The 24,587-nt window shown below is 41.5% G+C and overlaps 1 protein-coding gene across 1 annotated transcript in view; it reads right to left on the reverse strand.

The window, feature by feature from the left end:
- The window catches only part of LOC124142290 (leucine-rich repeat serine/threonine-protein kinase 1-like), a 77,357-nt gene extending 53,537 nt beyond the window's left edge, over positions 1-23,820 (reverse strand). Inside the window, exons 1-4 of the mRNA XM_048392742.1 lie at positions 23,732-23,820; positions 15,024-15,263; positions 12,135-12,175; positions 11,110-11,275 (exon numbers count right to left, since the gene is read on the reverse strand). Coding sequence (XP_048248699.1) covers positions 11,110-11,275; positions 12,135-12,175; positions 15,024-15,246 — 430 coding nt within the window. The 5' untranslated portion in view covers positions 15,247-15,263; positions 23,732-23,820. The remainder of the gene's footprint in view (positions 1-11,109; positions 11,276-12,134; positions 12,176-15,023; positions 15,264-23,731) is intronic.
- Between the last annotated feature and the right edge of the window lie 767 nt (positions 23,821-24,587).

The following is a 24,587-nucleotide window of genomic DNA, read 5'->3' on the forward strand; positions in this document are numbered from 1 at the left end:
AATTCTACTGAGATGTACTCTACTGAGATGCATTCTACTGAGATGAATTCTACTGAGATGCACTCTGAGATGTACTCTACTGAGATGTATTCTACTGAGATGTACTCTACTGAGATGCGTTCTACTGAGATGCACTCTACTGACATGTATTCTACTGACATGTATTCTACGGAGATGTACTCTACTGAGATGTTCTCTACTGAGATGTACTCTACTGACATGTACTCTACTGAGATGTACTCTATTGAGATGTACTCTATTGAGATGTATTCTACTGAGATGTACTCTACTGAGATGTACTCTACTGAGATGTACTCTACTGAGATGTACTCTACTGAGATGTACTCTACTGAGATGTATTCTACTAAGATGAATTCTACTGAAATGTACTCTACTGAGATGCATTCTACTGAGATGAATTCTACTGAGATGCACTCTGAGATGTACTCTACTGAGATGTACTCTACTGAGATGCACTCTACTGATATGTACTCTACTGAGATGTACTCTACTGAGATGCACTCTACTGAGATGCACTCTACTGAGATGTACTCTACTGAGATGCATTCTACTGAGATGAATTCTACTGAGATGTACTCTACTGAGATGCATTCTACTGAGATGAATTCTACTGAGATGCACTCTCAGATGTACTCTACTGAGATGTATTCTACTGAGATGTACTCTACTGAGATGCGTTCTACTGAGATGCACTCTACTGACATGTATTCTACTGACATGTATTCTACGGAGATGTACTCTACTGAGATGTTCTCTACTGAGATGTACTCTACTGAGATGTACTCTACTGAGATGTACTCTATTGAGATGTACTCTATTGAGATGTATTCTACTGAGATGTACTCTACTGAGATGTACTCTACTGAGATGTACTCTACTGAGATGCACTCTACTGAGATGCACTCTATTGAGATGTACTCTACTGAGATGTACTCTACTGAGATGTACTCTACTGAGATGTACTCTATTGAGATGTATTCTACTGAGATGTACTCTACTGAGATGTACTCTACTGAGATGTACTCTACTGAGATGTATTCAATTCAGATGAATTCTACTGAGATGTACTCTACTGAGATGCATTCTACTGAGATGAATTCTACTGAGATGCACTCTGAGATGTACTCTACTGAGATGTATTCTACTGAGATGTAATCTACTGAGATGTCTTCTACTGAGATGTCTTCTACTGAGATGCACTCTACTGACATGTATTCTACTGACATGTATTCTACTGAGATGTATTCTACTGACATGTACTCTACTGAGATGCACTCTACTGAGATGTACTCTACTGAGATGTACTCTACTGAGATGTACTCTACTGAGATGTACTCTAATGAGATGCACTCTACTGAGATGCACTCTACTGGATGTACTCTACTGAGATGTACTCTACTGAGATGTACTCTACTGAGATGTACTCTACTGAGATCTACTCTATTGAGATGTATTCTACTGAGATGTACTCTACTGAGATGTACTCTACTGAGATGCGTTCTACTGAGATGCACTCTACTGACATGTATTCTACTGACATGTATTCTACGGAGATGTACTCTACTGAGATGTTCTCTACTGAGATGTACTCTACTGAGAAGTACTCTACTGAGATGTACTCTATTGAGATGTACTCTATTGAGATGTATTCTACTGAGATGTACTCTACTGAGATGTACTCTACTGAGATGTACTCTACTGAGATGTATTCTACTAAGATGAATTCTACTGAAATGTACTCTACTGAGATGCATTCTACTGAGATGCACTCTGAGATGTACTCTACTGAGATGTACTCTACTGAGATGCACTCTACTGATATGTACTCTACTGAGATGTACTCTACTGAGATGCACTCTACTGAGATGCACTCTACTGAGATGTACTCTACTGAGATGTACTCTAATGAGATGTACTCTACTGAGATGTATTCTACTAAGATGAATTCTACTGAGATGTACTCTACTGAGATGCATTCTACTGAGATGAATTCTACTGAGATGCACTCTGAGATGTACTCTACTGAGATGTATTCTACTGAGATGTTCTCTACTGAGATGCGTTCTACTGAGATGCACTCTACTGACATGTATTCTACTGACATGTATTCTACGGAGATGTACTCTACTGAGATGTTCTCTACTGAGATGTACTCTACTGAGATGTACTCTACTGAGATGTACTCTATTGAGATGTATTCTACTGAGATGTACTCTACTGAGATGTACTCTACTGAGATGTACTCTACTGAGATGCACTCTACTGAGATGCACTCTATTGAGATGTACTCTACTGAGATGTACTCTACTGAGATGTACTCTACTGAGATGTACTCTATTGAGATGTATTCTACTGAGATGTACTCTACTGAGATGTACTCTACTGAGATGTACTCTACTGAGATGTATTCAATTAAGATGAATTCTACTGAGATGTACTCTACTGAGATGCATTCTACTGAGATGAATTCTACTGAGATGCACTCTGAGATGTACTCTACTGAGATGTATTCTACTGAGATGTATTCTACTGAGATGTCTTCTACTGAGATGTCTTCTACTGAGATGCACTCTACTGACATGTATTCTACTGACATGTATTCTACTGAGATGTATTCTACTGACATGTACTCTACTGAGATGCACTCTACTGAGATGTACTCTACTGAGATGTACTCTACTGAGATGTACTCTACTGAGATGTACTCTACTGAGATGCACTCTACTGAGATGCACTCTACTGGATGTACTCTACTGAGATGTACTCTACTGAGATGTACTCTACTGAGATGTACTCTACTGAGATGTACTCTACTGAGATCTACTCTATTGAGATGTATTCTACTGAGATGTACTCTACTGAGATGTACTCTACTGAGATCAGAGCTCCAGATAAGCTGCGTATCTGCGTGAAATACGCATCAGAAATGCAGAAATACACAGTAAAATATAATCCAAGCGTATCAAGTACGCAACGAACATTACAGATACGCTACAAAAATAAAACTTGTGCGTATCATCAAAATATTGTGAAGTAACCCTGCATATTCGATTAGCAAATCAGCAACTTAATTTGAAATTATAAACGGGCATTCCGTCAACCTTGCCAAACTCCACGATGACAGTTACATCATGATCATTTGGCATCACACTTTCTTGTGGAAGTATCGTGGTATTTTTTAGTCCTATAAAGCTCTCGAACCCACACGACACCAGTTTGCAAGGACTAGATGAATAGTGTCTTTAAATATTTAACTTAAATACCCACATGTGTAAAAACTAGTGGGTAACAGAAATTTGAATATGCAGATAGAATTACTGATACCCAATGATTTTAAAATGCATGGGTAAAATACCTACAACACCAAAAGCTTATCTAGAGCTCTGTGAGATGTACTCTATTGAGATGTATTCTACTGAGATGTACTCTACTGAGATGTTCTCTACTGAGATGCACTCAACCGAGATGTACTCTACTGAGATGTATTCTACTGAGATGTACTCGAACAAGTCACTGAACCTTAGTGATAAGTTTAATGCAGATTTATCTCGTACTAGCTGAAGAAAAGGTGACAATGATTTTGTCACAGCAAACCAATCATATTTTTCACTGATGTTGAATTAACAAAACATTGAAAATTGTTGACGCATAGATGAGTGAGTGAGTGAGTGAGTGAGTGAGTGAGTGAGTGAGTGAGTGAGTATGGTTTTATGCCGCTTTTAGCAATATTCCAGCAATATCATGGCAGGGGACACAAGCAATGGGCTTCATACATTGTACCCATGTGGGGAATCGAACCCAGGTTTCCGGCGTAATGAGTGAACGCTTAAACCACTAGGCTACCTGATCCCCCTTACACATTGATGAACAGACTTGTATGCATTTCTAAAATATGAAGTCTTTAACCAACACAAAAAAATGTTTGATATCTACTGATTAATTTTAATCCTCAAGAAAGTTACAAGATAAGTATATTTAACATTGTGCTATATTGTTTTGACTTACTGATTTTTTTAAGCCTGGTATAACTGTGAGGTACCATGGTACGTGGATCCCCCTGAACACAGTGAAGAGCGACACCACAGACACAATGTGAGATATATATGATACAGATGAGAACTGAAATGTCTCCTCATCCTGTCGCAACATGATCTCAGCTATCAGCCAAACAAGCTATATATCAAGGGTACACAGCATCACTACATCCCTAGAACTAAACACCATATTTGACAATTTAAACTGCTCATGACAGAACCATTGAAAGGTTGAATTACCAGGGCTTCTGATCCTGCCATGTCAGTGCCGGACAGGACCGAAAGGAGGTCACACATACCTGGGTAATATCTGGTGACCTTTGACCCACACCATGACCTACTCAAAGTTGGTGTGTGGAACACTGATCTTACAAGTGGGGTACATCGACTTGCCTGTTATCAGTATATCTGACATGGTTATTCAGCCTCCATATCACCCCTGTTATGTCTGATGTGTCCAATTTCACCCCACCCATTGTCTTCAATTACACACTGTATAAAACATGAGAATGGATAAGGGCTTTAGCTGATACCGAAAACAAATATTACTATGTTTACTCGATCCCTGCTTATAGATACTAGATATGATATTGATAACATTGTTATTGTGTAACAGCTGCTGTAGATCTGTTAATAATATTTTCAAATCATTCAATTGACACCTGATAAGAACAATCCAGGCCCTGCCCGATGTATTGGAAGAGGTCCAGAGCACTATTGCTTGTCACACGGTCTTCAGCAACACATGCTTGCTAAACAAGGCGACTATGCTTGTCGTAAGAAGCGACTAACGGGTGGTCAGGCTCGCCTTGGTTAATGCATGTCATTGTATCCTAATTGCGAGGATTGATGCTCATGATGTCAATCGCTGGACTGTCTGGTCCAGACTTGATTATTTACAGACCGCAGTTACATAGCTTGAATGTTGCTGAGTGCAGTGTTAAACAACAAACAAAACAAACAAACACAAGGGCTGTCTAAATTGGACCGGGTCTTAAAACTATTATTCCTACAGTGTTGCAACTATTACAATATTATTCCTACAATATTGCAACTATTACAATATTATTCCTACAAAGTTGCAACTATTAAAATAATATTCCTACAGTGTTGCAACTATTACAATATGATTCCTACTGTGCTGCAGCCATTACAATATTATTCCTACAGTGCTGCAACTACTACAATATTATTCCTAGTGTTGCAACTATTACAATATTATTCCTACAGTGTTGCAACTATTACAATATTATTCCTACAATGCTGCAACAATTACAACATTATTCCTACAGTGATGCAACTATTACAATATTATTCCTACAGTGCTGCAGCAATTACAATATTATTCCTACAATGTTGCAGGTATTACAATATTATTCCTACAGTGTTGCAGCCATTACAATATTATTCCCACAGTGCTGCAACTATTACAATATTATTCCTACAATGTTGCAACCATTCCAATATTATTCCTACAGTTTTGCAACTATTACAATATTATTCCTACAGTGTTGCAACTATTACAACATGATTCCTACAGTGCTGCAGCCATTACAATATTATTTCTACAGTACTGCAACTATTACAATATTATTCCTACAGTGTTGCAACTATTACAATATTATTCCTACAATATTGCAACTATTACAACATTATTCCTACAGTGTTGCAACTATTACAATATTATTCCTACAGTGTTGCAACTATAACAATATTATTCCTACAGTGTTGCAGGTATTACAATATTATTCCTACAGTGTTGCAGCCATTACAATATTATTCCTACAATGTTGCAACTATTACAATATCATTCCAACAGTGTTGCAACTATAACAATATTAATCCTACAGTGTTCCAACGATTATAATATCCCAAAAGTATTGCAACTATTACAAAATGGTCCCAAATGTGTTGCAACTATTTAATATTAGTACAATCCCAGATCACTGACGACTGTGTGACATGTAATGAATTACACATAACACAGGGATTAGTGATGTAGTATGGTAAATAAAACACAGAGGCATTAAGTGTGTTCAAAGATCGTTGTTGTGTAGACAAGTGAGGATTAGTCAGACACAAATTTTGATATTTATTAAACAGTCCAGCAACTATCACAATATTATTCCAACACTGTTGAAACCATTACAATATTAATCTGAGTGTGTTGCATCTATTACAATATATTCCTGACAAACAGCTAGTTATTGTATGCCTATCAGTGTAAATATGTGAAGTCACACATACTAAATAAATAATGATGTATATGTGAGAGTAAATATGTTCCTCCAGGACATCATCTTCCCGATGCAAGGGAGGTAACTGACTGTACAAGTCCAGTTTCCACCATGGCCGATCTAGTGCCACCAGTTTCCATTACGTCCATTATTATTACGTTTCTATTACGTCTATTATTATTATGTCTCTTCTATGTCCCTCTTATTGACCAATCAGATTCCACCTCTCATATCACTTGTATTTCCTTCTAACAAAATGGCGGTGCTCAGTGAAGACGATCTGATTGATAATCAAGATCTATATTGTAATAAAATGGGTCTTACATCGTGAAGTGCATCAAATCACCTTGATTACAAACATGAAAAGATTTGGAAAATATCTGTTGACGCTAACATGGCTAAGTTGATGGCATACATGTTTTGAAAATCGTGCTAGACTATGCTAGACTTGTTACTCCAGCCAAAATATAACTCTGTAAATTCTGCCTAGTTCGGCAAGGGTGAAAACTGGACTTTCATAGTCAGTTAACTCTCTTGCCTCGGGAAGATGCCTGAGCATTTGTTCTAGGGGTATTGATACACCAGGAGTATCGGTTCTCGAGAGTAATGTACCCGGGAGGAGGACTGTATTTTCTTCCCTAAATCAATTTCTGTATATGAATTTATATTCCTCTGGGATATTTATACCCAGGACTAAATTCATTGCTCGTATATACATCTATTTAGGTACAAAGTTAGGCTATAAAACATTATATGAGAATTGCCTTTCACTTTGTGTGAGTTCATCAGAGTAAGAACCTCCAGAGAGTGAGGCTGTAACGTTGTATGAATATCATTGCTAGCTACGAAGTTCATACAGTATGAACCTACAGAGAGTGAGGCTGTAACATTGTATGAATGTCATTGCTAGCTACGATGTTCACACAGTATGAACCTCCAGAGAGTGAGGCTGTAACGTTGTATGAACGTCATTGCTAGCTACGATGTTCACACAGTATGAACCTCCAGAGAGTGAGGCTGTAACGTTGTATGAATGTCATTGCTAGCTACGATGTTCACACAGTATGAACCCCCAGAGAGTGAGGCTGTAACATTGTATGAACGTCATTGCTAGCTACGATGTTCATACAGTATGAACCTCCAGAGAGTGAGGCTGTAACGTTGTATGAATGTCATTGCTAGCTACGATGTTCAGACAGTATGAACCTCCAGAGAGTGAGGCTGTAACGTTGTATGAACGTCATTGCTAGCTACGATGTTCACACTGTATGAACCCCCAGAGAGTGAGGCTGTAACGTTGTATGAACGTCATTGCTAGCTACGATGTTCAGACAGTATGAACCTCCAGAGAGTGAGGCTGTAACGTTGTATGAATGTCATTGCTAGCTACGATGTTCAGACAGTATGAACCTCCAGAGAGTGAGGCTGTAACGTTGTATGAATTTCATTGGTAGTTACGATGTTCATACAGTATGAACCTCCAGAGAGTGAGGCTGTAACGTTGTATGAATGTCATTGCTAGCTACGATGTTCAGACAGTATGAACCTCCAGAGAGTGAGGCTGTAACGTTGTATGAACGTCATTGCTAGCTACGATGTTCACACAGTATGAACCTCCAGAGAGTGAGGCTGTAACGTTGTATGAATGTCATTGCTAGCTACGATGTTCAGACAGTATGAACCTCCAGAGAGTGAGGCTGTAACGTTGTATGAATGTCATTGCTAGCTACGATGTTCAGACAGTATGAACCTCCAGAGAGTGAGGCTGTAACGTTGTATGAATTTCATTGGTAGTTACAGCGCTCATACAGTATGAACCCCCAGAGAGTGAGGCTGTAACGTTGTATGAATGTCATTGGTAGTTACGATGTTCACACAGTATGAACCTCCAGAGAGTGAGGCTGTAACATTGTATGAATGTCATTGGTAGTTACAGCGCTCATACAGTATGAACCCCCAGAGAGTGAGGCTGTAACGTTGTATGAATGTCATTGCTAGCTACGATGTTTTCACAATATGAACCTACAGAGAGTGAGGCTGTAACGTTGTATGAATGTCATTGCTAGCTACGATGTTCACACAATATGAACCTACAGAGAGTGAGGCTGTAACGTTGTATGAATGTCATTGCTAGCTACGATGTTCAGACAGTATGAACCTCCAGAGATTGAGGCTGTAACGTTGTATGAATGTCATTGCTAGCTACGATGTTCACACTGTATGAACCCCCAGAGAGTGAGGCTGTAACGTTGTATGAACGTCATTGCTAGCTACGATGTTCATACCTCCAGAGAGTGAGGCTGTAACGTTGTATGAATGTCATTGGTAGTTACAGCGCTCATACAGTATGAACCTCCAGAGAGTGAGGCTGTAACGTTGTATGAATGTCATTGGTAGTTACAGCGCTCATACAGTATGAACCCCCAGAGAGTGAGGCTGTAACGTTGTATGAATGTCATTGCTAGCTACGATGTTCAGACAGTATGAACCTCCAGAGAGTGAGGCTGTAACGTTGTATGAATGTCATTGCTAGCTACGATGTTCAGACAGTATGAACCTCCAGAGAGTGAGGCTGTAACGTTGTATGAATGTCATTGCTAGCTACGATGTTCACACAATATGAACCTACAGAGAGTGAGGCTGTAACGTTGTATGAATGTCATTGCTAGCTACGATGTTCACACAATATGAACCTACAGAGAGTGAGGCTGTAACGTTGTATGAATGTCATTGCTAGCTACGATGTTCAGACAGTATGAACCTCCAGAGAGTGAGGCTGTAACGTTGTATGAACGTCATTGCTAGCTACGATGTTCACACTGTATGAACCCCCAGAGAGTGAGGCTGTAACGTTGTATGAACGTCATTGCTAGCTACGATGTTCATACCTCCAGAGAGTGAGGCTGTAACGTTGTATGAATGTCATTGGTAGTTACAGCGCTCATACAGTATGAACCTCCAGAGAGTGAGGCTGTAACGTTGTATGAACGGCATTGCTAGCTACGATGTTCACACAGTATGAACCTCCAGAGAGTGAGGCTGTAACGTTGTATGAATGTCATTGCTAGCTACGATGTTCAGACAGTATGAACCTCCAGAGAGTGAGGCTGTAACGTTGTATGAATGTCATTGCTAGCTACGATGTTCAGACAGTATGAACCTCCAGAGAGTGAGGCTGTAACGTTGTATGAATTTCATTGGTAGTTACAGCGCTCATACAGTATGAACCCCCAGAGAGTGAGGCTGTAACGTTGTATGAATGTCATTGGTAGTTACGATGTTCACACAGTATGAACCTCCAGAGAGTGAGGCTGTAACATTGTATGAATGTCATTGGTAGTTACAGCGCTCATACAGTATGAACCCCCAGAGAGTGAGGCTGTAACGTTGTATGAATGTCATTGCTAGCTACGATGTTTTCACAATATGAACCTACAGAGAGTGAGGCTGTAACGTTGTATGAATGTCATTGCTAGCTACGATGTTCACACAATATGAACCTACAGAGAGTGAGGCTGTAACGTTGTATGAATGTCATTGCTAGCTACGATGTTCAGACAGTATGAACCTCCAGAGATTGAGGCTGTAACGTTGTATGAACGTCATTGCTAGCTACGATGTTCACACTGTATGAACCCCCAGAGAGTGAGGCTGTAACGTTGTATGAACGTCATTGCTAGCTACGATGTTCATACCTCCAGAGAGTGAGGCTGTAACGTTGTATGAATGTCATTGGTAGTTACAGCGCTCATACAGTATGAACCTCCAGAGAGTGAGGCTGTAACGTTGTATGAATGTCATTGGTAGTTACAGCGCTCATACAGTATGAACCCCCAGAGAGTGAGGCTGTAACGTTGTATGAATGTCATTGCTAGCTACGATGTTCAGACAGTATGAACCTCCAGAGAGTGAGGCTGTAACGTTGTATGAATGTCATTGCTAGCTACGATGTTCAGACAGTATGAACCTCCAGAGAGTGAGGCTGTAACGTTGTATGAATGTCATTGGTAGTTACGATATTCACACAATATGAACCTACAGAGAGTGAGGCTGTAACGTTGTATGAATGTCATTGCTAGCTACGATGTTCACACAATATGAACCTACAGAGAGTGAGGCTGTAACGTTGTATGAATGTCATTGCTAGCTACGATGTTTACACAATATGAACCTACAGAGAGTGAGGCTGTAACGTTGTATGAATGTCATTGCTAGCTACGATGTTTACACAATATGAACCTACAGAGAGTGAGGCTGTAACGTTGTATGAATGTCATTGCTAGCTACGATGTTCACACAATATGAACCTACAGAGAGTGAGGCTGTAACGTTGTATGAATGTCATTGCTAGCTACGATGTTTACACAATATGAACCTACAGAGAGTGAGGCTGTAACGTTGTATGAATGTCATTGCTAGCTACGATGTTCAGACAGTATGAACCTCCAGAGAGTGAGGCTGTAACGTTGTATGAATGTCATTGCTAGCTACGATGTTCACACAATATGAACCTACAGAGAGTGAGGCTGTAACGTTGTATGAATGTCATTGCTAGCTACGATGTTCACACAATATGAACCTACAGAGAGTGAGGCTGTAACGTTGTATGAATGTCATTGCTAGCTACGATGTTTACACAATATGAACCTACAGAGAGTGAGGCTGTAACGTTGTATGAATGTCATTGCTAGCTACAACGTTCATACAGTATGAACTCCAGTCCATTAAGCTTCATTCCCCAATGAACTCACACAAAGTGAAAGTCAATTGTTCACTATTTTCTCTGTTGCTATAACATGTATAAGATGTGAACTCACCAACTTCAGCCTCGATGAGGGAGATGAGGATTCGGTTATTTACGCTCCTGGCCACTTCCACGGGGGTCAATCCAGACATGTCCACAAGTTCAAGGTCAGCATTATTTATCAGTAAAATCCGAACTGCATCTTCCTTGTTGTCACAGATGGCACTGTGCAGTGGGGACTGAAATAGTATTGTTACAGAGTTGGAAACCCCTAAAAGGACTAACAGTTACCGTATTTATTCATGTATAACACACACTCGTATATAATATGCACCCCTACTGAAGGGGGAAAGTCACACAGAATCTATCTCTTTTTAAGTTGGAGCATAATCTTTCTTCTTTGGCAGTGAAGCCTTTAATTCTGGTTATTATGTGTTTCATTTTGCAGTACAGTCGAGTCCCGTTTATCCAACATGGTTGGTTGCATATGATCATGTCGGATTGACGAGTATGTCGGTTAAACGAAATTAAGTAGTATTAACGTTCGTGATCCAAATTTGGACAACTACACCCTAGATAATGATACCAACGGGATGTGTACTCATGGACAGATGACTGTGTCAGAGAATTAACGAGGCTGATTAATGAGGGATTTTGGTAATTTGTTTCAAATTAGGTGTGTCGGAGTCGGAGTGCAAATTGTCAGGTTAACAGGTCTAAATAGCACTGATTTAATTGGTTCACATAATTAGTGTCGGATAAAGGCGATTGTCGGATTTACGAAACTTGACTGTAGTTAACATGGCTAAACAAGTAAAATAAACTGCAATGTCTGTGAGATTTGGTTATCATGCATGTTGCTACCCCTAGCGTCACGAGCTAGGAAGGTTTGCATGAGGTGAAATGGGGTTTACCATCGCGTTCAAGATTATTTAGAAATGTGTGTAATGCCAGTGTTATAATGCCAGCCTACTGAGATACCATGCCACATTTTAACATGGATAACACTGGCCTGCGTTCAACATGTTAACAAAAATACACATTTCCTTAACAGAAAAGAAGACCAAGAAACCATACTGTGGACTTCACACAACTCACCATTCTGTTGTACCTCTCACCAGCAGCTATGTTGGGGTTGGCTGAAAGACAGAAACACAACATGAGCCATCTGCCAATGCTTAGAAAACCGGAGGTAACAAAATATTGGTTAATAATGGTCCCGAACTTTGATTTATTATATTTAGGATGTGAGCTTAGTATTTAATCATTGTTTTCCGCTCTGTACTGACTCAAAGAAATATTTACATCGGATCTAGCAGTTGCCCACAAAATTTGTAACAAAATGAATCTTCAAGATAATATTTTCCTGTCAGCTGTTCTGAGACTTAATATTAATATGTATATCATATACAGTAAACTACGGTTATAATGAACTCTAAGGGATCACTTATTTTAATTCGCTATAACTGTAGTTAATCATAAGCATATATACAGCATGTATACAGCATATATACAGCAAATATACAGCAAATATACAGCATATATACAGCAAATATACAGCATACATACAGCATATATACAGCAAATATACAGCATACATACAGCATGTATACAGCATATATACAGCATATATACAGCAAATATACAGCATATATACAGCATACATACAGCATATATACAGCAAATACACAGCATATATACAGCAAATATACAGCATATATACAGCATATATACAGCATGTATACAGCATATATACAGCATATATACAGCATACATACAGCATATATACAGCATATATACAGCATGTATACAGCATATATACAGCAAACACACAGCATATATACAGCAAATATACAGCATATATACAGCATATATACAGCATGTATACAGCATATATACAGCATACATACAGCATATATACAGCATATATGCAGCATATATACAGCAAATATACAGCATATATACAGCATGTATACAGCATATATACAGCAAATACACAGCATATATACAGCAAATATACAGCATATATACAGCATATATACAGCAAATATACAGCATATATACAGCAAATATACAGCATACATACAGCATGTATACAGCATATATACAGCATATATACAGCATGTATACAGCATATATACAGCAAATATACAGCATATATACAGCAAATATACAGCATACATACAGCATGTATACAGCATATATACAGCATGTATACAGCATATATACAGCAAATACACAGCATATATACAGCAAATATACAGCATATATACAGCATATATACAGCAAATATACAGCATATATACAGCAAATATACAGCATACATACAGCATGTATACAGCATATATACAGCAAATATACAGCATATATACAGCAAATATACAGCATACATACAGCATGTATACAGCATATATACAGCATATATACAGCATGTATACAGCATATATACAGCATACATACAGCATACATACAGCATATATACAGCAAATATATAGCATACATACAGGATGTATACAGCATATATACAGCAAATATACAGCATATATACAGCATACATACAGCATATATACAGCATACATACAGCATGTATACAGCATATATACAGCAAATATACAGCAAATATACAGCATACATACAGCATACATACAGCATATATACAGCATACATACAGCATGTATACAGCATGTATACAGCATATATACAGCAAATATACAGCAAATATACAGCATACATACAGCATATATACAGCAAATATACAGCATACATACAGCATATATACAGCATATATACAGCAAATATACAGCATATATACAGCAATTATACAGCATACATACAGCATATATACAGCAAATATACAGCAAATATACAGCATGTATACAGCATATATACAGCATATATACAGCATGTATACAGCACATATACAGTATATATACAGCACATATACAGCATATATACAGCATGTATACAGCATGTATACAGCATATATACAGCATGTATACAGCATATATACAGCATATATACAGCATGTATACAGCACATATACAGTATATATACAGCACATATACAGCAAATATACAGCATGTATACAGCATGTATACAGCATGTATACAGCATATATACAGCATACATACAGCATATATACAGCATATATACAGCATACATACAGCATGTATACAGCATGTATACAGCATATATACAGCAAATATACAGCATATATACAGCAAATATACAGCATACATACAGCATATATACAGCATATATACAGCATATATACAGCAAATATACAGCATATACACAGCAAATATACAGCAAATATACAGCATATATACAGCATATATACAGCAAATAGATGGGACCCCAAAACAGTTCGTTATATCAGTCAGTTCGCTGTAAGGGTGTTTTGTTATAAACATAGTTTTAAATGATATTGTGTATATGTGAAGGATGTCTTACTGCCAAGCTGACGTCATTATTTGGGCTTATTCAAGGGTGTGTGATTGGGCGAGTGAGTCTGGTTTAATGCCGCTTCACAGTATTCCAGTTATATCATGACACGTCAGCTTACTGTGGGAGGGAATCCCTATAGAGGCAACCGGTGTCAGGTGTTTACCACTAAGGTGAAACCCACGAGCATAGGAGTCTCCTGCTGACATACATAATCAGGGCAAGACAAAACCCACAGTCATAGGTTTCTGGCATGCCCAAGGGACTTAACTCTGCATAGTGAAATTGCAGCTCCTTAGTCGACTGTGACACCCAAACTTATTCAAGAAGCCTTGCTCCAGGTGTAGTACTGTCCTGCCGAAACATTACACTGCCGTAGGACGAACTAATTCAGTGATAAAACATGCAGAGGTCCAAATAACTTTTTGAGCAATTGAGTGGATGCGTTTCTGTAGGCAAGTTAATTGAAAGTAATTGTTTTTGAATAGTTTTGGGGGGTATTTTACGCAAATATGGTGCTTATCTGTAGCACTGAACATGTACCTCCATTTGACAGCAGGAGTTTGAGGCACTTGAGGCTGTTGTTGCTGACGGAAGTGTAGACAACGCTGCGGCCCATGCGGTCACAGACATCGATGTTGCTGAGCTCATCACCCTCTAACAACGATCTCAACAAACCAACATTGTCAAACAGTGCCGCCTGGTGAAGCAACTGGCCTGGCCACCCGTCGTCCGGCATGGCCCCAGAGCTGGTGTCCTGGTTCATGGCTGGCAACAGGTGCTCTGACAACAACAACAAGCGCATCAGATTACCACAACAACATGAATAAGGAGGTCTCTAAAGCTAAACTAGATATGACTAGAGCTGTCACAAATCAATGTCTTGATGCACTGTGCCAAAAACATGAGTGAGGGGAATTAAATGCGGGTCTTCGGTGTGACGAGCCAATGCTTTAACCACTAGGCTACCCCACCGTCCTGCAATGACATGAGTATAATATCGTATGGTGAAGAATGAGTAAATATTATACTTATACGAGAGCATGTGTTGATGTTCTATGTCAACATATAAGTAATGGAATTAACAAGTTCTTTCCCATTGAATATAGAATAATAATAAGAACTGAAATGACTCAAGTTTACTAAGTATGTAGATGGGTCTCTTGGTTCCCTTTGGTTTTGGAAAATGAGTCTTTCACCATCATCCCGTTCATGCTGATCACATACCACACGGACCATTAGAGGATTATGGGGGGTGGGGGGTGGGGGGTGGGGGGTAGGGTAGGGTAGGTGGGTTGGTTGGTTGGTTGGTTGGTGGGGCTATTCTGTAAATTAGTTTCTCCGCCGTGCAGAAAAGCCTAAAATAATCTTACTGGCACAAGATACAGAAGCGCCTGTAATTTAAACGAGCATGTTAATGGCAAAAAGATTAAAAGTTTCTTTTAACTTTTGCATATTTTGAGCGTTTCATTATCACATAAAATTACTGTTCAGCCATTTGTATAAATCTAAGGAAGTTTGTTCAGTAACTATTCCTAGATTCTGGTGCCAAAGGAAATCATTGAAGGACAGTTGTAAGGAAGAGGTACTTCTTGCCTAGTTTCATACACTGATCAAAAACCAAGCCTGACCTCCCACCTACCTGTTCCCTACACCCTAATCAACCCACCTACCTGTTCCCTACACCCTAATCAACCCACCTAACTGTTCCCTACACCTTAATCAACCCACCTAACTGTTCCCTACACCCTAATCAACCCACCTAACTGTTCCCAACACCCTAATCAACCCACCTAACTGTTCCCTACACCCTAATCAACCCACCTAACTGTTCCCTACACCCTAATCAACCCACTACTGTTCCCTACACCCTAATCAACCCACCTAACTGTTCCCTACACCCTAATCAACCCACCTAACGGTTTCCCTACACCCTAATCAACCCACTACTGTTCCCTACACCCTAATCAACCCACCTAACTGTTCCCTACACCCTAATCAACCCACCTAACTGTTCCCTACACCCTAATCAACCAACCTCCTACCTTCCTGTTCCCTTAACCCTAATCAACATATCTACCTGTTCCCTACATCCAAATCAACATATCTACCTGTTCCCTACACCCTAATCAACGTACCAATTCTGACCTCCCACCTACCTGTTCCCTAAACCCTAATCATCGTACCAAGTCTGACCTCCCACCTACCTGTTCCTTACACCCTTATCAACATACCAAGCCTGACCTCCCACCTACCTGGGGGGCATGGGTGGCCGAGTCGTCTAAGGCGCCGTGATTCGCTGTGCAGAGTTGCGTCCCTTAGGAACGCCAGAAACCTATGACTGTGGGTTCAAATCCCTATGTTTCTAGGTTTGTCAGCACCATGCCCGTGCTCGTGGGTTTCACCGAAGTGGTAAATGTCTGAGACCTGCATCACTTCGGGCTTTCCTCCCACATTAAGCTAACACGCCGTGATATGACTGGAATACTGTTAAAAGAGGCGTTGAACCCAACTCACTCACTCACTCCCACCTACCTGTTCCCTACACCCAAATCAATGTACCAAGCCTGACCTCCCACCTACCTGTTCCCTACACCCTAATCAACATACCAAGCCTGACCTCCCACCTACCTGTTCCCTACACCCTAATCAACATACCAAGCCTGACCTCCCACCTACCTGTTCCCTACACCCTAATCAACATACCTACCTGTTCCCTACACCCTAATCAACCCACCTCCCACCTACCTGTTCCCTACACCCTAATCAACATATCTACCTGTTCCCTACACCCTAATCAACGGACCAAGCCTGACCTGCCACCTACCTGTTCCCTACACCCTAATCAACCCACCTGACTGTTCACTACTTCCTAATCAACCCACCTAACTGTTCCCTACACCCTAATCAACCCACCTCCCACCTACCTGTTCCCTACACCCTAATCAACATATCTACCTGTTCCCTACACCCTAATCAACCCACCTGACTGTTCACTACTTCCTAATCAACCCACCTAACTGTTCACTACTTCATAATCAACCCACCTCCCACCTACCTGTTCCCTACACCCTAATCAACATATCTACCTGTTCCCTACACCCTAATCAACCCACCTGACTGTTCACTACTTCCTAATCAACCCACCTAACTCTTTCCCTACACCCTAATCAACCAACCTAACTGTTTCCCTACACCCTAATCAACCCACCTAACTGTTCACTACTTCCTAATCAACCAACCTAACTGTTTCCCTACACCCTAATCAACCCACCTAACTGTTCACTACTTCCTAATCAACCAACCTAACTGTTTCCCTACACCCTAATCAACCCACCTAACTGTTCACTACTTCCTAATCAACCCACTACTGTTCCCTACACCCTAATCAACCCACCTAACTGTTTCCCTACACCCTAATCAACCCACCTAACTGTTCCCAACACCCTACTCAACCAACCTAACTGTTTCCCTACACCCTAATCAACCCACCTAACTGTTTCCCTACACCCTAATCAACCCACCTAACTGTTCCCTACACCCTAATCAACCCACCTAACTGTTCCCTACACCCTAATCAACCCACCTAACTGTTCCCTACACCCTAATCAACCCACCTAACTGTTTCCCTACACCCTAATCAACCCACCTAACTGTTTCCCTACACCCTAATCAACCCACTACTGTTTCCTACACCCTAATCAACCCACCTAACTGTTCCCTACACCCTAATCAACCCACCTAACTGTTCCCTACTTCCTAATCAACCAACCTCCTAACTGTTCCCTACACCCTAATCAACCCACCTAACTGTTCCCTACACCCTAATCAACCAACCTAACTGTTTCCCTACACCCTAATCAACCCACCTAACTGTTTCCTTACACCCTAATCAACCCACTACTGTTCCCTACACCCTACTCAACCCACCTAACTGTTCCCTACATCCTAATCAACCCACCTAACTGTTCCCTACTTTCTAATCAACCCACCTAACTGTTCCCTACACCCTAATCAACCCACCTAACTGTTCACTACTTCCTAATCAACCCACCTAACTGTTTCCCTACACCCTAATCAACCCACCTAACTGTTTCCCTACACCCTAATCAACCCACCTAACTGTTTCCCTACACCCTAATCAACCCACTACTGTTCCCTACACCCTAATCAACCCACCTAACTGTTCCCTACACCCTAATCAACCCACCTAACTGTTTCCCTACACCCTAATCAACCCACCTAACTGTTTCCCTACACCCTAATCAACCCACTACTGTTCCCTACACCCTAATCAACCCACCTAACTGTTTCCCTACACCCTAATCAACCCACTACTGTTCCCTACACCCTAATCAACCCACCTAACTGTTCCCTACACCCTAATCAACCCACCTAACTGTTTCCCTACACCCTAATCAACCCACTACTGTTCCCTACACCCTAATCAACCCACCTAACTGTTCCCTACACCCTAATCAACCCACCTAACTGTTTCCCTACACCCTAATCAACCCACTACTGTTCCCTACACCCTAATCAACCCACCTAACTGTTCCCTACACCCTAATCAACCCACCTAACTGTTTCCCTACACCCTAATCAACCCACCTAACTGTTTCCCTACACCCTAATCAACCCACCTAACTGTTTCCCTACACCCTAATCAACCCACCTAACTGTTCCCTACACCCTAATCAACCAACATCCTACCTTCCTGTTCCCTTAACCCTAATCAACATATCTTCCTGTTCCCTACATCCAAATCAACATATCTACCTGTTCCCTACACCCTAATCAATGTACCAATTCTGACCTCCCACCTACCTGTTCCTTACACCCTTATCAACATACCAAGCCTGACCTCCCACCTACCTGGGGGGCATGGGTGGCCGAGTCGTCTAAGGCGCCGTGATTTGCTGTGCAGAGTTGCGTCCCTTAGGAACGCCAGAAACCTATGACTGTGGGTTCAAATCCCTATGTTTCTAGGTTTGTCAGCACCATGCCCGTGCTCGTGGGTTTCACCGAAGTGGTAAATGTCTGAGACCTGCATCACTTCGGGCTTTCCTCCCACATTAAGCTAACACGCCGTGATATGACTGGAATACTGTTAAAAGAGGCGTTGAACCCAACTCACTCACTCACTCCCACCTACCTGTTCCCTACACCCAAATCAATGTACCAAGCCTGACCTCCCACCTACCTGTTCCCTACACCCTAATCAACATACCAAGCCTGACCTCCCACCTACCTGTTCCCTACACCCTAATCAACATACCTACCTGTTCCCTACACCCTAATCAACCCACCTCCCACCTACCTGTTCCCTATACCCTAATCAACATATCTACCTGTTCCCTACACCCTAATCAACGGACCAAGCCTGACCTGCCACCTACCTGTTCCCAACACCCTAATCAATCCACCTCCCACCTACCTGTTCCCTACACCCTAATCAACATACCTACCTGTTCCCTACACCCTAATCAACCCACCTCCCACCTACCTGTTCCCTACACCCTAATCAACATATCTACCTGTTCCCTACACCCTAATCAACATACCTACCTGTTCCCTACACCCTAATCAACCCACCTCCCACCTACCTGTTCCCTACACCCTAATCAACATATCTACCTGTTCCCTACACCCTAATCAACATATCTACCTGTTCCCTACACCCTAATCAACGGACCAAGCCTGACCTGCCACCTACCTGTTCCCAACACCCTAATGAACCCACCTCCACATACCTGTTCCCTACACCCTAATCAACATACCTACCTGTTACCTACACCCTAATCAACGGACCAAGCCTGACCTGCCACCTACCTGTTCCCAACACCCTAATCAACCCACCTCCCACCTACCTGTTCCCAACGTCCTAGTCACCATACCAAGTCTCCTCAGTCTTCCACCCCTACCTGTTTCCTAGCGATGTCATCATATATTACTGTATTGATGTATCAATATATTTGTAATACTGTAATTTATGAATATTGATATTTTATTAATAATTCACTGCCACAAAAAATGCATGTATTAATAATTCATTGCCACAAAAAATGCATGTATTAATAATGATCAACATGGACCATGAAAAGGCAGTAAATATAATTTTAAACATCTGGATCAATCTAGTCCATATTTAGCAGTAAATTGCAGGACCATAGAGGAAATATTTTATCCACACACATACAGAATAATATATTTTATTTATTGTATACAGTAAACTACTTTGATAACAAACACACATGGTAATGAACTGGCGGATATAACAATCGTATTTTTTGGTCCCGGACTACGGTCATAACAAACTACAATTACTGGTCCCTTCGAGTTTGTTACAACTGTAATTTACTGTATAACAATAAAATATTATATCGCTATTGCATGATACTTTTGAGTGGGTATATATATTGATACAATCAATACACCCCTACTGTTTCCTGCAACCCACTCAATGTAGCAGGACAAGTCTCACCCTACCTCTAGCCTACAACACAACATCACAGTGTCCCACCCTACCTCTAGCCTACAACACAACACCACAGTGTCCCACCCTACCTCTAGCCTACAACACAACACCACAGTGTCCCACCCTACCTCTAGCCAACAAGATCACAGTGTCCCACCCTACCTCTAGCCTACAAGATCACAGTGTCCCTCCCTATCTCTAGCCTACAAGATCACAGTGTCCCACCCTACCTCTAGCCTACAAGATCACAGTGTCCCTCCCTACCTCTAGCCTACAAGATCACAGTGTCCCTCCCTACCTCTAGCCTACAACATGACAGTGTCCCACCCTACCTCTAGCCTACAAGATCACAGTGTCCCACCCTACCTCTAGCCTACAACACAACATCACAGTGTCCCACCCTACCTCTAGCCTACAAGATCACAGTGTCCCACCCTACCTCTAGCCTACAACATCACAGTGCCCCACCCTACCTCTAGCCTACAACACAACATCACAGTGTCCCACCCTACCTCTAGCCTTCAAGATCACAGTGTCCCACCCTACCTCTAGCCTACAACATCACAGTGCCCCACCCTACCTCTAGCCTACAACACCAGTGCCCCACCCTACCTCTAGCCTACAACATCACAGTGCCCCATCCTACCTCTAGCCTACAACACCAGTGTCCCACCCTACCTCTAGCCTACATCATCACAGTGTCCCACCCTACCTCTAGCCTACAACACAACACCACAGTGCCCCACCCTACCTCTAGCCTACAAGATCCCAGTGCCCCACCCTACCTCTAGCCTACAACACCACAGTGTCCCACCCTACCTCTAGCCTACAACATCACAGTGCCCCACCCTACCTCTAGCCTACAACATGACAGTGTCCCACCCTACTTCTAGCCTACAACATGACAGTGTCCCACCCTACCTCTAGCCTACAACATGACAGTGTCCCACCCTACCTCTAGCCTACAACATCACAGTGCCCCACCCTACCTCTAGCCCACAACATCACAGTGTCCCACCCTACCTCTAGCCTACAACATCACAGTGCCCCACCCTACCTCTAGCCTACAACACCAGTGCCCCACCCTACCTCTAGCCTACAACATCACAGTGCCCCATCCTACCTCTAGCCTACAACACCAGTGTCCCACCCTACCTCTAGCCTACATCATCACAGTGTCCCACCCTACCTCTAGCCTACAACATGACAGTGTCCCACCCTACCTCTAGCCTACAACGTGACAGTGTCCCACCCTACCTCTAGCCTACAACATGACAGTGCCCCACCCTACCTCTAGCCTACAACATGACAGTGTCCCACCCTACCTCTAGCCTACAACATCACAGTGCCCCACCCTACCTCTAGCCTACAACATGACAGTGTCCCACCCTACCTCTAGCCTACAACATGACAGTGCCCCACCCTACCTCTAGCCTACAACATGACAGTGTCCCACCCTACCTCTAGCCTACAACATGACAGTGTCCCACCCTACCTCTAGCCTACAACATGACAGTGTCCCACCCTACCTCTAGTCTACAACGTGACAGTGTCCCACCCTACCTCTAGTCTACAACATGACAGTGTCCCACCCTACCTCTAGCCTACAACGTGACAGTGTCCCACCCTACCTCTAGTCTACAACATGACAGTGTCCCACCCTACCTCTAGCCTACAACATGACAGTGTCCCACCCTACCTCTAGCCTACAACGTGACAGTGTCCCACCCTACCTCTAGCCTACAACATCACAGTGTCCCACCCTACCTCTAGCCTACAACATCACAGTGTCCCACCCTACCTCTAGCCTACAACATGACAGTGTCCCACCCTACCTCTAGCCTACAACATCACAGTGTCCCACCCTACCTCTAGCCTACAACATCACAGTGTCCCACCCTACCTCTAGCCTACAAGATCACAGTGCCCCACCCTACCTCTAGCCTACAACATCACAGTGTCCCACCCTACCTCTAGCCTACAAGATCACAGTGTCCCACCCTACCTCTAGCCTACAACATCACAGTGTCCCACCCTACCTCTAGCCTACAAGATCACAGTGTCCCACCCTAACTCTATGAGGTCTGTCCTACAACACAGTCTCAACTGCCAATCATTGTGACAGAGCTCTCATAGCAAAAGTCACAAATATCAATGATTATCCAAGACATCTGTCCTCACAACTTCATGATGTAATTCACTTACAGAATAATCAATAATTAGTGATGAGTCTCCTTTCATACAACCAAATGTGGAAGTATTTGATCTGCAATGATCCAACCATGATACTGTGGTTGTGTCATCTTGCAACAGGAAGCCCTGGTTAATTCTAAACTGGTATCCATTGGCTTACAGAATTATAAAACAGAATGATGAAAGTAAGAATTATTTTCGTAAGTGTGTGAACTGTTAGTTTTAGTGGATTTTTCTTTCACGTAAAATATTAGTATTAAGGTCTAGGGTAGAATGAATTCATGCCTATTACCAGCTGATTATCAACTGATAACGGCATTATCGTCGTACCATTCTTATACACTTTTGTGAAATGTGACATCAAATAGTACAGTCCAGAAACTTAACAAGGCCAAGTCATAAACCAGGTCACATGCACGAGACCAGATAGCCGAGAGTCGCAACTAGTCGAGATTGTGTCGAGATCTACAATTTTTAACATAGAATCTAAATTGAATAGAACGGATTTGTGTAGGCAAAACCATGTGCCCAAGACCCAAGAATGCACACACATTTCACACTGATACAGTTCACTACTCACATGTGTCTATTCCAACCGTGGCCCCTTCGTTTACTTCCGTGTTCATGCCTTCTCACAGAGGCATCGGAATCCCCTTGTTTTATTTTTAGAAAGACGGAAGTGACGTCAGAACACCTGATGGGAATTCCCCATTGAATTGTGACACACCACAATCACGATCGGCGACTGTTTAATTTTGTTCTTCATCAAATTTTGTTCTTTTGTTCTTCATCTCATAAATGTACAAAATGTAGAAAACACGTTTCGATCATAACAACTTACATGGTCAACATGCGATATCTGGCGAGTTTGGCAAATGATTTGTTCCCTTTGCAAATAAGTCAATAATAAAACATCATGTCAAGCTATTTTGAAAAACTTAAAATCCCCCGACACCCATACATACACCCTCCCTACCACACCCACACCGGTCCCGATCAATCCCCCACCCCGGAAAGACCCCAAACAGTAAATAAAATAAATGAAAACTTTTTTTTAATAATATATTCTACCCGATCACTCTCTAAACAACTGATAGCCGTCAGAAAAATCGGAAGAAAAATATGTCTGAGAAACAAAAGTCATAGAATGAATTGCATTATTCGCCAATTCATACAAACTTTTAGCATTCAAAGTGTGTTAAGACTTTAACATAAGTCACTCAAGAATACTTTTACGAAGTATGAAATTTCAATATTTAACTTTTATTAAATTATCAAACGCTTTCCACAACGGAACAAGTTTCGCTGGTGAACGCTTTCCGAGAATCAGGTTGTGTAGTGTAGCTTCCTAAAATGTTCAAATTGTGTGTTGTAATACATTTAAAAGTCTTATATTATATATAAAAAAAACCCGTCCAAGTATATCTGTAGAACTT

This window comes from Haliotis rufescens, unplaced genomic scaffold (genome assembly GCF_023055435.1).
Source record: "Haliotis rufescens isolate VD_foot unplaced genomic scaffold, xgHalRufe1.0.p SCAF_11, whole genome shotgun sequence".
In the NCBI taxonomy this organism is placed as follows: Eukaryota; Metazoa; Mollusca; class Gastropoda; order Lepetellida; family Haliotidae; genus Haliotis; species Haliotis rufescens.